The following is an 18,256-nucleotide window of genomic DNA, read 5'->3' on the forward strand; positions in this document are numbered from 1 at the left end:
TGGTTTGTTTATTTTTATTTGATGCCATGCTCAGGCAACGGCATCATAGAAATAAGTCCCTCATAATAATGGTCCTTACGCTATTAATATAATGATAAATAAATGATGAAAGTGAAAATAATTGCCCACCCCACCAACAAAACAAAATAGCTCTAAGCACCAGCGGTCACAGCATGGTCTGCCTATAGCTAATGCAGGGAAACTAGTAGTGTTGTGAGGTCCCCCCAAAAAGCTGCAACCAGCGTCAAGCTATGCCAGGCTTAGATTGTCCCCCTATAACAGTACTACATTATTAAACTATATTTTCAGATAATATTCAGATTAAAATAAGCTTACCATAGACCTTCGCATTATATAACGGCGTTAGTGCAATGAAAAAACACGTCTGTATAGTTAGCCAACTACCTCAACGCTCACTCTCATGCAATAACTGATTGTCCTGAGCCAAGCAGGGCCTTTAATCTCACACCTGAGTGACATCACAAACGCTGTGGAATTACAAAAACTGTCTGTGACATCATCAGCCTCACCCTGCCTGCTTTCCACCACGAATGTACTGATTCATATGCTTTATTATAACGTTAATTTACATGGGGACACAATGAGAGAAAAGGGGATTAAACTATTAAATTAAAGGGAGAAAAATATAGGACAGATCCACAATGTGAAAAAAAAGAAAATACAATCTCACTTTGCGCGTCCAAATGTTCAAACTGTCCAATGATCCTCACAATGGAGTATGGAGATAATCAAACCAACGTGAAACAAAAAATAAAACACAACATAGTGTATTACTGCAAAAATAAATTATAATGATAAAGGGGGTAATTCCAAGTTGATCGCAGCAGGATTTTTGATAGCAATTGGGCAAAACCATGGCCCTCATTCCGAGTTGTTCGCTCGCAAGGCGAATGTAGCAGAGTTACACACGCTAAGCCGCCGCCTACTGGGAGTGAATCTTAGCTTCTTAAAATTGCGACCGACGTACGCGCAATATTGCGATTACAAACGAGTTAGCAGTTTCAGAGTAGCTCCAGACTTACTCTGCCTGTGCGATCATTTCAGTGCTTGTCGTTCCTGGTTGACGTCACAAACACACCCAGCGTTCGCCCAGGCACTCCCACCGTTTCCCCGGCCACTCCTGCGTTTTTTCCGGAAACGGTAGCGTTTTCAGCCACACGCCCCTGAAACGCCGTGTATCCGCCCAGTAACACCCATTTCCTGTCAATCACATTACGATCGCCGGAGCGAAGAAAAAGCCGTGAGTAAAAATACTTTCTTCATAGTAAAGTTACTTGGCGCAGTCGCAGTGCGAACATTGCGCATGCGTACTAAGCGGATTTTCACTGCGATGCGATGAAAAATACCGAGCGAACAACTCGGAATGAGGGCCCATGTGCACTGCAGGGGGGCAGATATAACATGTGCAGAAAGAGTTAGATTTGGGTGGGTCATTTTGTTTCTGTGCAGGGTAAATACTGGCTGCTTTATTTTTACACTGCAAATTAGATTGCAGATTGAACACACCACACCCAAATCTAACTCTCTCTGCACATGTTATATCTGCCACCCCTGCAGTGCACATGGTTTTGCCCAATTGCTAACAAAAATCCTGCTGCGATCAACTTGGAATTACCCCCAAAGTTCCTCTCAATGTGTAAAAAGATGATGATGGTGGCAAAATAGTCCCATATCCAAGATCCACCTCAGTTTGAGAAAGGTCACCCGAATGGTGTGTCAGAAAAGGGTCCTTACATGTGTGCTTACTTGTATAAAAATGATGCAAACGTGGATTGTTATATTAATCGTGGAGACAATTCTCCACGATTAATATAACAATCCCTTACAAGCAGAGCCGGATTAAGTCGCTGGGGGGCCCGGGGTACTTAAAACAGTGGGGCCCCTTTGCAAGAGAGGAGGAGGAGGAGGGGGGGGGGGAGCGCGGTTACTCACATACCATCCAGTGAACGAACTGCGCTCCCGTCCCCGCCAACTGCACAGACAGCAGAGCGATGGCTCAGCTCTCCAATCATGTATGAATGAAGCAGCCTGCCGCTCAGCCATTGGGGCAGCCTACTTCACTCATACGTTATTGGACAGCTGAGCCGTCGCTCAGCTGTCCTGTTTGTACGGCCTCCGCTGCAGTAAGGACGGGAGCACAACACCACAGATCGGATCGGAAGAGAGATCCGTACTGTGGTGTGGCAGGGGGCCCTTTTGGGAAGAGTGGCCCGGGGGTACGTACCAACGGGACCCCCCCCCCCCCCCTTTAATCCGGCTCTGCTTACAAGGCAAAACCATACCTTGTAAGTGATTTCCCAAAAAAAAATTCCAAGTTCAGCCAGCGTCCTGCACTGCCGCCGGACTGGCGCCGCATTACATCCCGCTGTCTGAGTTTGTTGCTTCTTTACTGGTATCCGTGAGCGCCACACCTCTTCCATACTTACAGCTCATTGTGGAAGCACTGGGACAAGGTTTGCCATAACATAAATTTGGGGTGCCAGGTATTACAAACATATATATATATATATATATATATATATATATATATATATATATATACACACACACACAAACACATTTCTATCTATATTTATGTACATTATACCAACACTTTATGCCACCTTGGTCAGGCCACTCTTCCACCTTCCCCCTCTTTCTCCACAGTATAACCTGTTTATTCTTCCTAACATCTTACTTCCACTCTTGCCCAGTTCAGCACTGCTGTATCTGGGACGGAATGTTGCAGTGGTAGCAGTTTCTAAGGGAGCTTTCACATCGCAAACCCAGGTTGGACCCGGCTTTTGAACCTGTGTCTGACATGGGTCCGAGCAGCCTCAGACCCTTTCCCGGATTGGTGCCTTTCACACTAAACCCGGGTCACCCATGTTAAACACTGTGACGTGATTTAAAATTGACTTTTCTGGCTCATATTGTTGAGGTTTCAAAGGAAATACAAGGAGGGGCTGCAGACTGCTCTGAGCAGATGCATAAACAGCCAATCAGAACCTTTTTCTGAGACCCGAGTTGAATATACTGTGTCAGAGGCTTTCACACTGCACAGCGACCTGGGTTTAACCCTTCTTTTAACCCATGTTGAAATGCAGGGTTGCTCGACTTGGGTTATTCACTTTTTGCGCTCTCACACTGCTCCTCGGCCCGGGTCGACTTGGCAACAACCCAGTAATGACCTGGGTTATTTTGGCGATGTGAAAGGGGTAAGTGAGAGCTTTCTGTGAACATACAGATGGAGCCATGCTAATCGTGGCTCCGTCTGTGCCTGGGCCCCATTCACTTTAATGGGAGTGTCTCTGTGTAGTCCCGCCGGGAGTGGACGCCTGCGATGGAGCCGCACTAGATGAGTTATTTATCATTTTTGGAGGGTTATTTTTCATGGATGTTTTTTTTTTTTTTTTTTTTTTTTGTATCTAACAGAGCCATAGTCATCTAGTAAGCAGAACAAACCTCTAACTCCATTGGATTACCCCAACCACAAATATACAACAAATATTACCTAAATCACTGCTCGTTGTGGGCCATACTCATCACCACTTATTGTGACATTTTTACAATTGTTTCCTGCCTGTTTCTCATTTCCAAGTGTCAGACTAATTCATCATGGCTGTTATGGAGGGTATCTCCTTGTTACAAACCTACCATGATAATCTGAACACTCCCCATACTTACAGTAAGTATGTAGAAATTGTGAGATTCATCTAGTTTTGAAAATGCTTTATTTTTTGGGATTTGATAGTGAAACTTTTTGCCATCCTGAGATGGCGTTCAGTTCCCCAAATCCTTTCACAAGCTTCCAGCATCTTGTGTAGCGGCAGGATCTATTCAGAGCCCTAACCACTGTGATGTGTTGTTGTGCGGCTTAGCTCCACCTCCAGGCTGTGCACTATTGTTTCGCTGGTGACTTCTCCCCTTCCGCCCCATCTCCCCCTGCTTTGCACGCTGGTGACTGCTGCCCTTTGGCGCCATCTCCTCCTGCCTGCCTCTGGTAACTGCTCCCTGGGTCCATGTCTCATCGTTCTGTCTATGTAAGAGCGGGTTGTTTTTTTTTAAATAAATTATTTATATAAAGTACACAGAAGAGCACTCCGGTCAGGGGCGTAGCCAGAACTTTGTGGGCCCCATAGCATCATTTTGAAGGGGCCCCTGTCCCTGTGCTTCTAGAGAGACACTTCTCTGCAGCAGTTGTTAATTTTATGCCCTATAATAGTGCCCTAGTTCATTTTCTGAACCATAGTAGAGCCTTATTTAATGTTATGCCTCATAGTAGTGCCCTAGTTTCTTTCATGAATTGTAGTAGTGCTTTAGTTCAACCTATGTCGCATTTCAGAGCTGCCAGTACACATTATGCCGCACAGTACCCCCAATTCACATTATGATATATAGTGCTACCCGTTCATATTGTGCCTCATTACAGTTCCTCGGTTCATATTATATAACATTAAAATGCCCTCCAGTTAATTGTATACCACACTACAATGAGCAGGTCCAGGGGCATACCTAGATATATTGCAGGCCCCAAGGAAAAAGTTTGAAAGGACCCCTACGTACCACTCATGGCGAAAAATGTATATAACACATGTAACTGTGACAGGGAAGGTGGGCCCTCTCAGCTCTGGGCCCCATAGCAGCTGCACTGCCTGCACCTATGGTAGCTACGCCCTTATATATAACACATGTAACTTTGACAGGGAAGGCAGGCCCCTCTCAGCTCTGGGCCCCATAGCAGCTGCACTGCCTGCACCTATGGTAGCTACACCCTTGGTTGAGGTAGAATAGAAAGATATTGAAGCAGACACAAAGGTGAGTTGTGTGGAATATAATTTCAGGAAGACATCAGCCACCATACTTTTTAACATCCATTTATAAAATGCTGCCATCAGGAAGAACATGCTACTGATTCTGGAGTTTTATTTACGTCAAAATGTCCAGCAGCTTTGGAGTCATGGACTAATTTTAATACTACTGGTGATAACGTAGGTATATAAACGCTGTTGAGAATACTAATATAACAGCTACAGTAGATGTTTGAGAAAGGTGTCATTACCAGAAAACAGTGGCCCCAAAAATGTTTTTACCATGGCTTTCTTATAAATGGGGTTCATAGAACATTCTAAAAAGGGCACCAGCTCTGACAATTCTGATCCAGGTTGATATGAAATTATAATGTTAAATTGAGAGAAAAGCAAGAAGGCACAATTGTTTAGTAGTGTGAGTATAAATTCCAGATTCCTGCTATTGGAGAGGACTGTTATTGGATGGACATAACCCTCAGGATGTTACCAATCTGAAAAAGCACATTAGATGGCTAGTAGCTACCTTACTGCCAATACTGTAATCCTTCTCAGTCAGAGTCATTTGGCATGAAAATAAGGCATAGGGATGCAATAGCGTCTTCTCACCCACATGTTGAGAGAGATTTGCACCAACAGTGGAGTCAGCGTCCTCAAATTTAACAAGTAAACATTGGCGTATCTATATTGGGAGCCTGCGATCCACACAGACCCCTGAGTCTAGGGAAGGGGGGGCCACACCGCTCACCCTGCATCCACTTAATTATACTTACCCCACTGGAGTCCCACGGCTGCAGGCAGAAATCACTAGGGAAAATGGCACAACGACCATTTTCCAAGTGATTTGCACATGCACAGTAGAGATGTCCCTGGGAATGAATGAGGCGTGGACACCATGTTCTTGGAGATCAGCGCATTTGCTGTAGACTCTGACACAAAGCCAGAGTTTACAGCGCTGCAACCAGTACCAGGGAGGAGGGGGCCCACACTGAGACTGCACACAAGCACTCTCCTCTCTTAATCCACCCCTGCAACTAAAATGTATTTGGTATCTGGATGTACCAATACCTGACATAGCTATGTCAACAATTTAAAAATGTAAAATGCAAAACTTCAGCCTACTGCCCCCAACCACGACCAATACCCACTTCAGATGAAAGCATGACTTATAAGTTCCACAGCCACCTCTTGCACTAAGTACAACAAGGATATTTCTTTAGAGACATCCATAAGTTTGTGATAGGCAGACTCAGTGGCGCCCCCCCATATCCTGACACCCTAGGCAGCTACCTAAACCTACCTAATGGTAGAGCCAGGCCTGTACCTGGTAGGGATTTTGCTAAATTAAGTTTTCATTCAGCCAAATGTGAAAACCTGTAGAGAGACTATGGGAGGTATTCAATTGTAGTCGGAACTGCCGTCTTGTCGGAAAGATGGCAGTTTCCGACTTTGTTAGGTCGGAAACTGTTCCAACCTATTCAATCCCCCTGCCATTATTCCGACAAGTTGGCAATTCTGAGTTGTCGGAAAAGATGTGCATCGGCGGAATAGCCGCGGATCCACTTGTTTTGTCGGAAGCGCGGCCAAATCCGACAGGTTTTAGCCCCGTTTTCGACAGTGTGAATCCGATTGGCATTGTCAGGAACGGCCAAATCCGACTGGATTTGGCCGCTCATTGAATACTGAGATGTTGGATCATTTACGTCGGAAAGGATCAGACATCAATTGAATATACTCCTATGCATTATTAGTAGAGATGTGCTAATCATTTACAATTTTCAGAAGTTCTAACAGCAATTTCAGAAGTATATATGTGTGAGTAGGTAGGCCGGAATTTCTGCCAACAAATACACAAGCCATTAGTATGATGTAAACACAATTATGTTTTTTGTTAAATGTCTTATTTTATTTTTTGTGTAGTTCATCTATAAACCATAGAAACAGTATGACAGCTGCGTATTCACCTACTGTCTGTGTAACATTTACTGTGATTATTACAGTATATAGGCTATAATAAAGGGAGACACTGACCTGCCTGGTTGGTGGTCAGACTGACTGCAGCAATATGTCTTGTCAGTACGCTCTGGTCGGAGACGCCATTCACAGACTCGATCTCAAAGCTGTAGTTGGTGTGTGCGAGTAAATCCATGATTGTCACAGTGGTGTTGGTTAGACCAATCTGTCGGGGAATAAACCTCAAACCTCCCCTGCAAGTTTCACAAAATTTCGTGTTCCTGCCACATTTTTTGCAGATGACGTTAAACGTAATATCTTTCCGACCCCCGGTGTCCAGCGGCCAGCTCCAGTCCAGTATAACGGAGGTTTCATTTATAATGGAAATAAGGTTCCTTGGTGAAGAGGGCGGTCCTGCAAGGGCAAATAGAGAGAACGTCAAGGATGAAACAGACCATAGCACTTTGTATAATGAACAATATAAATTTGTATATTATCTAAGCCAAGCAAAAAGAACGCAATCACAGCACACAAAGGATATCTTTTAATAACATGGTGTGTACAAATTGCTGTAAACTCCAGGAGCCAATCAGATGTTAGCTTTCATTTGTAAACTGTAAAAGAAGGATGACAGCTATAATGTAATAGGATGCTCTCTGTTATCTGCTATCACACATTTGCACATATCAGACATGTGGTCATGTGTAAGAACAAAAGGCCTAATTAATTCTTGTTGGCACGACCCATAACCAGCTCCAATGGCGCAGGGACTGATGTGAATGCCCAAGTATTCTCTGTAAAACGCTGCTCCGACACATCCACAGACTGGATCTCTTACATGCGATTACATTGTTCCCTTCCAGTTGCACCCAGAGATGGCCATTTAGCAGCCGCAGAGAAACGACTGTGGTCCGTGCAACTCTGCGTCGTAGATACATTCACGTAGACGCCTTTGCAGGCCTAGGGTATGGGTTGTTAGGTCGACCACAATTAGGTCGACAGTCATTAGGTCAACCACTATTGGTCGACAAGCATAAGGTTGACAGGGTCACTAGGTCGACATGGTCATTAGGTCAACATGGTACTAGGTTGACGTGGAAAAAGGTTGACATGAGTTTTTTTTTACTTTTTTAGGTGTCGTTTTCTTCATAAAGTGACGGGGAACCCCAATTAGTGCACCGTGTCCCCTCGCATCGCTCGCTTCACTCGCCATGCTCCGGGCAAGGTTACTATTCCCAATCGTAGTCCACGTGAATTGTAAATTATAAAAAAGTTAAAAAACATGAAAAAACATTTTTTTTAAACTCGTCGACATTTTTCCATGGAGACCTAATGACCATGTCGACAAATAGCGGTTGATCTAATGACCATATCCCGTGGAGCTTATAATCTATATTCCCTATCACATGTACACGAAGACACATTCATGCTAGGGTAATTATTTTTTTATTTTTTTTGTGGGGAGCCAATTACCCTACCAGTATATTTTTTGGGACTGTGGGAGGAAACCGGAGTACACGGAGGAAACTCATGCAAGCACGGGAAGAATATATAAACTCCACACAGTTAGGGCCATGGTGGGAATTGAACTCATGACCTCAGTGCTATGAGGCAGTAGTGCTAACCATTATACCGTCCGTGCTGCCCCGTACTGCTCATATGTGTGTTGTCAAAGTTACTCACTATTCTGAGTTGTGTGTATGCATTGTGGAAGCCCAATTCAGATGGACCTCCCGCACCTAGTATGGGGTAAGTGTAAGTGGCTATGATAGTGGCGCTGGCTGTTCTACAGCTAACACAGCATTGGTGTTGGTGCATTCACAAAGATGTGTACAACTCGGGACTCCACTGACCATTCACAATCCGTTTGCAGCAGGTATCTGGTGTTCAAACTGGGCAATATAATGTGCACTATTCCGTCTCTTCAATTGGTGTAAGCAAAGATTTTACAGATTGACATGCTGCAGCATTTGGGGAGCAGAGTGGGGGGGGGGCAGCACCTGGCATCAAGGCCCTGTCCTGGCCAATTCCCAAAGAAAGCGGGGTCATGGAGACTCTGGGACACTCCAAGCTTCTGTAGAGTAGGTAAGTATGTATCAGTGACACAGAGGCACAGTATAAAAGGAGGGGGCCTATGTGCACTCCCCTGTCAGGGCCCCTCTACCTTTTCTATACTATAGACCATCTAAAGTATTCATTATTAATATTGAATTAAATGTGTACATATATAAAGATGTGTCCTCTTACATCTTTGCTCCTTGCGCTCCAAGTTGTGTTACACATAACGTGTGAGTGCCGTGTGTCTTGGTAGCGCAGAGCATCTTTTTATTTGCCATGAAAATGCGTTAGTCAAAAAGTAATGCAATAGAACGCACGGGCACCTTCTGTGTGCTAAGTTCTTCTGCCGCTCCCCACGTCTCCACTGCTCCACAGAGCAGACTTGCATTGTGGAATACCCACATTGAAGAAAAAAAATAAGATTTTAAACCTACCGGTAAATCTTATTCTCCTAGTCCGTAGAGGATGCTGGGGACTCCGTAAGGACCATGGGGTATAGACGGGCTCCGCAGGAGACATGGGCATCTAAAAGAACTTTCTAGTATGGTGTGCACTGGCTCCTCCCTCTATGCCCCTCCTCCAGACCTCAGTTAGAGAACTGTGCCCAGAGGAGATGGACAATACGAGGAAAGGATTTTGTTAATCTAAGGGCAAGATTCATACCAGCCCACACCAATCATACCACCATATAACCTGGAATACACCTAACCAGTTAACAGTATGAACAAACAACAGTATCGGTCCAAGACCGATTCTAACTGTAACATAACCCTTATGTAAGCAATAACTATATACAAGTCTTGCAGATTTTCCGCACTGGGACGGGCGCCCAGCATCCTCTACGGACTAGGAGAAAAAGATTTACCGGTAGGTTTAAAATCTTATTTTCTCTTACGTCCTAGAGGATGCTGGGGACTCCGTAAGGACCATGGGGTTTATACCAAAGCTCCCAATCGGGCGGGAGAGTGCGGATGACTCTGCAGTACCGCCTGCGCAAATGCTAGGTCCTCATCAGCCAGGGTATCAAACTTGTAGAATTTAGCAAAAGTGTTTAACCCAGACCAAGTTGCTGCTCGGCAAAGCTGTAATGCCGAGACGCCCCGGGCAGCCGCCCAAGAAGAGCCCACCTTCCTAGTGGAATGGGCCTTTACTGAATGCGGTAACGGCAATCCAGCCGTAACATAAGCCTGCTGAATCGTGATACAGATCCAGCGAGCAATAGTCTGCTTCGAAGCAGGCGCGCCAATCTTGTTGGCAGCATACAGGACAAACAATGCATCTGTTTTCCTAATTCTAGCCGTCCTGGCTACATACATTTTTAAGGCCCTGACTACATCCAGGGACATGGAATCCTCCAAGTCACTCGTAGCCACAGGCACCACTATAGGTTGGTTCATATGAAATGAAGACACCACCTTTGGTAAAAATTGAGGACAAGTCCTCAATTCCGCTCTATCCACATGAAAAATCAAGTAAGGGCTCTTGAAAGACAAGGCCGCCAATTCTGACACACGCTTCGCAGATGCCAAGGCTAACAACATGACCACCTTCCAGGTGAGAAATTTTAACTCCACCGTTTTAAGGGGTTCAAACCAGTGTGATTTAAGGAACTGCAACACCACGTTCAGGTCCCATGGTGCCACTGGGGGCACAAAAGGAGGCTGGATGTGCAGTACTCCTTTTACAAAAGTCTGGACTTTTGGAAGAAAAGCCAATTCCTTCTGAAAGAATATTGACAAAGCCGAAATCTGTACTTTAACAGAGCCTAACTTTAGGCTCATATCCACTCCTGTCTGTAGGAAGTGGAGAAAACGACCCAGATGGAAATCTTCCGTAGGAGCATTCTTGGTTTCACACCAAGAGACATATTTCCGCAAGATACGGTGATAATGTTTTGACGTCACCTCCTTCCTAGCCTTTATTAGAGTAGGTATGACCTCCTCCGGAATACCCTTCTCCGCTAGGATCCGGCATTCAACCGCCATGCTGTCAAACGTAACCGCGGTAAGTCTTGGAACAGACAGGGCCCCTGCTGCAACAGGTCCTCTCTTAGAGGAAGAGGCCAAGGATCTTCTGTGAGCATCTCCTGAAGATCTGAGTACCAGGCCCTTCGAGGCCAGTCTGGAACAATGAGTATTGTCTGTACTATTTTTCGTCTTATGATCCTCAACACTTTTGTGATGAGAGGAAGCGGAGGAAACACATAGACCGACTGGAACACCTATGGCGTTACCAGAGCGTCTACTGCTATTGCCTGAGGGTCCCGGGACCTGGCACAATACCTCCAAAGCTTCTTGTTGAGGCGTGACGCCATCATGTCTATTTGAGGAACTCCCCAGAGACCCGTTATCTCTGCAAAGACTTCTTGATGAAGTCCCCACTCTCCTGGATGGAGATCGTTTCTGCTGAGGAAGTCTGCTTCCCAGTTGTCCACTCCCGGAATGAAGACAGCTGACAGAGCGCTTACGTGATTTTCCGCCCAGCGAAGAATCCTGGTGGCTTCCGCCATCGCGACTCTGCTTCTTGTCCCGCCTTGGCGGTTCACATGAGCTACTGCTGTGACATTGTCTGATTGAATCAGAACCGGTAGGTTGCAAAGAAGATTCTCCGCTTGTCGAAGGCCGTTGTATATGGCCCTTAGCTCCAACACGTTGATGTGTAGACAGGACTCCTGGTCTGACCATAGTCCCTGAAAATTTCTTCCTTGGGTGACTGCTCCCCATCCTCGGAGGCTCGCGTCCGTGGTTACCAGGATCCAGTCCTGAATGCCGAACCTGCGACCCTCTAGAAGGTGAGCACTTTGTAGCCACCATAGAAGAGACACCCTGGCCCTGGGGGACAGTGTTATTTTTTTATGTAATTGTAGATGGGACCCGGACCATTTGTCCAGAAGATCCCATTGAAACGTCCTTGCATGGAACCTGCCGAAGGGAATGGCCTCGTAAGTTGCCACCATTTTCCCCAGAACCCGAGTGCATTGATGAGCTGACACTCTTTTCGGCTTTAGTAGTTCTCGCACTATGTTCTGGAGGTCCTGGACTTTTTCCAACGGGAGGAAAACTTTCTTTTGTTCCGTGTCCAGTATCATGCCTAGGAACGGTAGTCGAGTTGTCGGAACCAACTGTGACTTTGGTAGATTGAGAATCCACCCATGTTGTTGAAGCACTCTCTGAGAGAGTGACACGTTCTCCAGTAATTGCTCTCTTGATCTCGCTTTTATCAGGAGATCGTCCAAGTATGGGATAATTGTGACTTCTCGCTTGCGCAGGATCACCATAATTTCCGCCATTATCTTGGTGAAAATCCTCGGGGCCGTGGACAGCCCAAACAGCAACGTCTGAAACTGATAATGACAATCCTGTACCGCGAATCTCAGGTACTCCTAATGAGAGGGATATATGGGGACATGAAGGTAAACATCCTTTATGTCCAATGACACCATAAAATCCCCCCCTTCCAGGCAGGCTATCACCGCTCGGAACGATTCCATCTTGAATTTGAATCTTTTCAGGTACAGGTTCAGGGATTTTAGGTTTAAAATGGGCCTTACCGAACCATCTGGCTTCGGAATCACAAATAGGGTTGAATAATACCCTTTTCCCTGTTGGCTCAGGGAAACCCTGATAATCACTCGCTGTTGACACAGCATTTGAATTGCAGCTAGCACTACTTTCCGCTCTGGGGTAGAAGCTGGTAAGGCCGACTTGAAAAATCGGCGTGGGGGCACCTCTTCGAATTCCAGCTTGTAGCCCTGGGAGACTATTTCTATCACCCAAGGGTCCACGTCTGACTGAACCTAGACTTGGCTGAATAGTCGAAGGCGTGCCCCCACCTGTGCGGACTCCCGCAGGGGAGCCCCAGCGTCATGCGGTAGACTTAGCGGAAGCCGGGGAGGACTTCTGCTCTTGGGAACCAGCCGCAGCAGGTGTCCTCTTGCCTCTACCCTTACCTCTGGCGAGGAAAGAGGAGCCCCGACCTCTTCTGGATCTATGCGACCGAAAGGACTGCATCTGATATTGTGGGGGTTTCTTTTGCTGTTGGGGAACAAAAGGTAAAAAGGTCGACTTACCCGCGGTAGCTGTAGAGATCAGGTCCGCAAGGCCATCCCCAAACAATACATCACCTTTGTAAGGTAAAACCTACATACGCCTTTTTGAGTCTGCATCCCCCGTCCATTGGCGGATCCATAAGGCTCTTCTTGCCGAAATAGCCATAGCATTGGCTCTTGAAACCAGTAAACCAATGTCTCTTTGAGCGTCCGTCATATATAAGACTGCGTCCTTAATATGAGCTAATGTTAACAAAATTGTATCCCTATCTAGGGTATCAAGGTCAGCTGACAGTGTATCCGTCCAAGCTGCTACTGCACTACATACCCATGCAGACGCAATTGCCGGTCTAAGCAAAGTACCAGTATGAGTGTAGATAGACTTTAGTGTAGTCTCTTGCCTGCGGTCCGCAGGATCCTTGAGAGCCGCTGTGTCAGGGGACGGTAGCGCCACCTTCTTGGAAAGGCGTGTTAAGGCTTTGTCCACTGTGAGAGAGGATTCCCAACGTACCCTGTCCTGTGTAGGGAAAGGGTACGCCATAAGAACCCTTTTGGGAATCTGCAGTTTCTTATCTGGAGTTTCCCATGCTTTTTCACATAACTCATTAATTTCATGGGAAGGAGGAAAGTTTATAACTTGTTTCTTTCCCTTAAACATGTGTATCCTCGTGTCGGGCACCGAGGGCTCATCAGTGATATGTAACACATCTTTTATTGCAATAATCATGCACTGAATACTTTTTGTCACCCTGGGGTGCAATCTTGCTTCATCATAGTCAACACTGGAATCAGAGTCCGTGTCGGTATCTGTGTCCCTTATTTATGAGAAGGGACGTTTCTGAGCCCCCGACGGGTCCTGTGAGTCGGTATAATCCGTAGATTGATTACCTGCCGACGCACTGGACTCTGCTTTGTCCAGTCTTTTATGCAGTGAAGCTACACTAGCATTTAACATATGCCACATATCCATCCAATCCTGAGTCGGCACCGCCGACTGAGACACACCACTCATCTGTTCCACCTCCTCTTTGGATAAGCCTTCCGTTTCAGACATGCCGACACACGTACCGACACCCCCCACACACTGGGATATAACTATAAGGGGACAATTCCCTAAAGAAGGCCCTTTGGAGAGACAGAGAGAGAATATGCCAGCACACACCAGCGCCAACTGACCCAGGAAAAAAAAAACCCAGATAGCGCTTTTATATATATAAATGTATATAGATTTCCCCACTCACTGCGCCTTAATTATGTGCCCCCCTCTCTTTTTTTCAGCCCTCTGATGCTCAGCAGGGGAGAGTCCGGGGAGCCAGCATTCTCTGCAGCCTCTGTGGAGAAAATGGCGCTGGTTAGTGCTGAGGGATCAAGCTCCGCCCCCTCGCGCGGCGGGCTTCGGTCCCGCTCGTAAATTTGAAAAAAATGGCGGGGATCCGTAGTTTACTGCCTCCGCAGCCTAACTACATACTTTTTTGCCTAAAACGAGGTTAATTGCTGCCCAGGGCGCCCCCCCTTCGCATGGCATCAGTGCCATGTGTGTGTGTAAGTGTGGGAGCAATGGCGCGCAGCTTCCTGCTGCGCGCTTACCTCATGAAGATCTGAAGTCTTCTGCCGCCTGATGTCTTCTTATGTCTGACATACTCACCCGGCTTCTTTTTTCCGGCATCTGTGAGGAGGATGGCGGCGCGGCTCCGGGACGAACCCCAGGGTGAGACCTGTGTTCCGACTCCCTCTGGAGCTAATGGTGTCCAGTAGTCTAAGAAGCAGAGCCCTTAACTCTTAAGAAGTGGGTCTGCTTCTCTCCCCTCAGTCCCACGATGCAGGGAGTCTGTTGCCAGCAGAGCTCCCTGAAAATAAAAAACCTAACAAAATTATTTTTACAGAAAACTCAGGAGAGCTCCCTGTAATGCACCCTATCTCCTCTGGGCACAAGATCTAACTGAGGTCTGGAGGAGGGGCATAGAGGGAGGAGCCAGTGCACACCATACTAGAAAGTTCTTTTAGGTGCCCATGTCTCCTGCGGAGCCTGTCTAAACCCCATGGTCCTTATGGAGTCCCCAGCATCCTCTAGGACGTAAGAGAAACAAACATTCAGGGCATACTTGTTTCTAGTTTCAGGGAGATTCCAGGTGGCAGCAGAACACGCAGCACTTTCCATTGGGGGAGGGGGGGTCATGCTCCGCCCAAAGGGTGTGTCTAGGTCCACCTATAAGGGGATTTATTGCCACTCAGGGGTGTGTCCTGATGAAAATTTTAGTACTAAAACCAGCCAAAAACAAAAAGAGTAATAATATAGGTATGCTAGAGTAATATATTACGGTAGTGTGTACTGTACACTGGTGAGATGAGACGGACGAACAGAAAACCTAAAGTACATACTCTGGTGTGCGATTGTGTGATATATATATATATATATATATATATATCTATCACCATAACGCATTGCATTATATACACAGTCAGAGCCGTAAGTAGACATTTTGGTGCCCTGTGCCAGAAATAGAAATGGTGCCCCCCACCCAAACATTAAATAGGGCCTACGCGCCGAAGGCGCGCCCCAAAAAATATAGAGGCATGGTTCCATGGGAAAGTGGTATGACCACATAATTCACATTACATACCCTGTACAGTAGTGTACATTTGTCACATTACATCACACAGCAGTACCCCTTATACACATTACGTGTGACAGCCCCTTATATACACCATACACCAGGTAGCCGCTTACGCACATCATGCCAGGTAGCCTCTTACACACATTACCCCAGGTAGAGTCCCTTATACACACTACGCCAGGTGGAGCCCCTATACCTGAGAGAGAGAGAGAGACTGTGTGTGTGTGTGTGTGTGTGTGTGTGTGTGTGTGTGTGTGTGTCACACCATGATAGACAGCAGCGCTTCAGCAAGACCGACAGCTCCATGTCTCACCCGCCTCTGCGAGCAGCTCTGGGACCCGCTGCTCCATGTCCCCTCATATTACCACAGTAACACATTACATTACATTTTACACAGTCCCCTCGCCCCCCATATTACACACACATTACATTACACACACACCCATATTACACGCAGTAGCACATTACATTACACACACACCCATATTACACGCAGTAGCACATTACATTACACACACACCCACATTACACGCAGTAGCACATTACATTACACCCCCATATTACACGCTGTAGCACATTACATTACACCCCCCCATATTACACGCAGTAGCACATTACATTACACCCCCCCATATTACATGCAGTAGCACATTACATTACATTACACCCCCCCCCCCATATTACACGCAGTAGCACATTCCATTACATTACACCCCTCCATAATACACACAGTGGCACATTACATTACACCCCCCCCTCCCCATATTACACACAGCAGCACATTACACTATACCCACCCATATCACACACAGCAGCACATTTCACTACCCCCCTCCCCCCCCCCCCCCATCATATTACACTCAGTGGCACATTACATAATACACCACCCCATATTACAGCAGTAGCACATTACACTACCCCCCCATGTTACACACAGCAGCACATTACATTACTACCCCCCCCCCCCCCCCCAATAACCCCCAGCAGACACAGTATACACCTGGTTTGTTGCTCCCTGAGTCCCTCCTGTGAAGAGCAGGGAGTGTGTGGTGGGGGAGGTAGACCAGGGCAGACACAACCAGGAGCAGGAAGGCTGGGCTGTGTCATGCTGCCTACTGTACTGTTAGTGTGGTGGGCGGGGCCAGCCACCGAGATGCAGAGGTCATGTGCTCCCCTGTAAACTACGGGTGGCTGCTGTGCTCAGTCTTCACATCCTGCTGCAGCACAGAGCTCTCACAGGACACAGTCTGCCTCTCCCTTGCTGGCCCCGCCCCCCGAATTTACAGGACGGAGACTTGAAAATCGGGAGGGCTGACAAGGTATGCGGGGCAACGGGAAGCTCATGCAAAAATCGGGAGCCTCTCGCTGAATGCGGGAGGGTAGGCAAGCCTAATTCAGGGCAGACAAGCAGGCCCTACTGCCACATCTGACAGCTGACTGTGATTGCTGGCCCAGTATACAGTATGTCTGATATATTACATACACTGCACTTTGTATGAGACAGACTACAGCTTGCTACGTGCTAATTGTGCCATCTTCATGAGCTGGCCACACTCGCTCTAAAATAAGGCATTTGGACCCGGTTGATTCTATTTCGGAGTGGGAGAAGGGACCTTCTGATGTATCTAGGGGAGGAGACACGCCACCAGGGGGAGGAGCTACGGGCGAACAGGGTACCTGAAAAGTACCCTCGCGGGCTCGCTTCGCTCGCCACGCTTCGGGCTCGCTCGCCACCTGGTTACTAAAGGTAATAGTTGGTGGCGTGGATAGTAGAGGAACTATCCCGCTGGCCTAGCTCCTCCCCCTTGTGTCGTAACTCCTCCCCCTTACGGAAAAGGTCCCTTAGCCCACTTGATTCTAGCATCTACCATTTGGACCCCCCCCCCTTTAGAAATCCTGAATTGGTCCCTGTGATGGGTGTCCCCGTTCATATGCCTGCTCATAAAATACCAAGTTTTATTGTATTTATTGTCCATATTTTGCCTCTAGGGGGTAAATTTACTAAGATGGGAGTTATATTTAAGATGGGATGTTGCCCATAGCAAGCAATCAGATTCTACTTCTCATTTATCTAGCACCTTCTAGAAGATGGTACCTGGAATCTGATTGGTTGCTATGGGCAACATCCCATCTTAAATAGAACTCCCATCTTAGTAAATTTACCCCTAGGTTGCATTTGTTAAGACTACTTCGGCACATTATTTATATAGTAGACACTGCATTTATTGCAGCATTTATTGGTGTATTCAAGAATCTTTAGTTTTAGTTTCCCAGAATGTTATTCTAGCCCACTTGAAATGTATATTTATGTTTCTTGAACGTACGATTATATCATAAGTCTACAGAGTAATATAATATAATGAGTACACAGTATTATGCATAAAAAAAACAACACAGTACTTCTGATAGCACTGACTTACTTGTACACGCCATAGACGGAGGGTCTTTATCTGCCCGGTAATAGTTCTTCTCGCAAATACAGTGTATGGCGCCATCTTCCTGAGTGGAGCTGTGTGGGGGGCATTTACTACATTTAAGGTTCCCAATAACTGCTTTGTAAAATCCTGGTCGGCAGGCTGCAAAGGAAAGCACAGAATTAGAAATATAGTAGGCAGCTAAACTGGTGCTAAAGGACTAAAGTAAAACATTGAACTGGCTTGAGTTTGCAGGTACAATAAAGTATATAGATTTCCCTTTCTTGTACAGTATGTCTGCAGACGTCCCATGGGAAACAAAAGACTAAAACAAACAACAAGTGTCACTGAACAGTAACC

At 46.4% G+C, this 18,256-nt stretch overlaps 1 protein-coding gene across 3 annotated transcripts in view; it reads right to left on the reverse strand.

The window, feature by feature from the left end:
- The window catches only part of LOC135050119 (ephrin type-A receptor 3), a 232,495-nt gene extending 214,494 nt beyond the window's left edge, over positions 1-18,001 (reverse strand). For all 3 annotated transcript variants that reach the window (XM_063956296.1, XM_063956297.1, XM_063956295.1), the window contains exons 1-2: positions 17,903-18,001; positions 6,840-7,175 (exon numbers count right to left, since the gene is read on the reverse strand). In XM_063956296.1, coding sequence (XP_063812366.1) covers positions 6,840-7,175; positions 17,903-17,915 — 349 coding nt within the window. In that variant the 5' untranslated portion in view covers positions 17,916-18,001. The remainder of the gene's footprint in view (positions 1-6,839; positions 7,176-17,902) is intronic.
- Positions 18,002-18,256: the final 255 nt, after the last annotated feature.

This window comes from Pseudophryne corroboree, chromosome 2, assembly GCF_028390025.1.
Source record: "Pseudophryne corroboree isolate aPseCor3 chromosome 2, aPseCor3.hap2, whole genome shotgun sequence".
In the NCBI taxonomy this organism is placed as follows: domain Eukaryota; kingdom Metazoa; phylum Chordata; class Amphibia; order Anura; family Myobatrachidae; genus Pseudophryne; species Pseudophryne corroboree.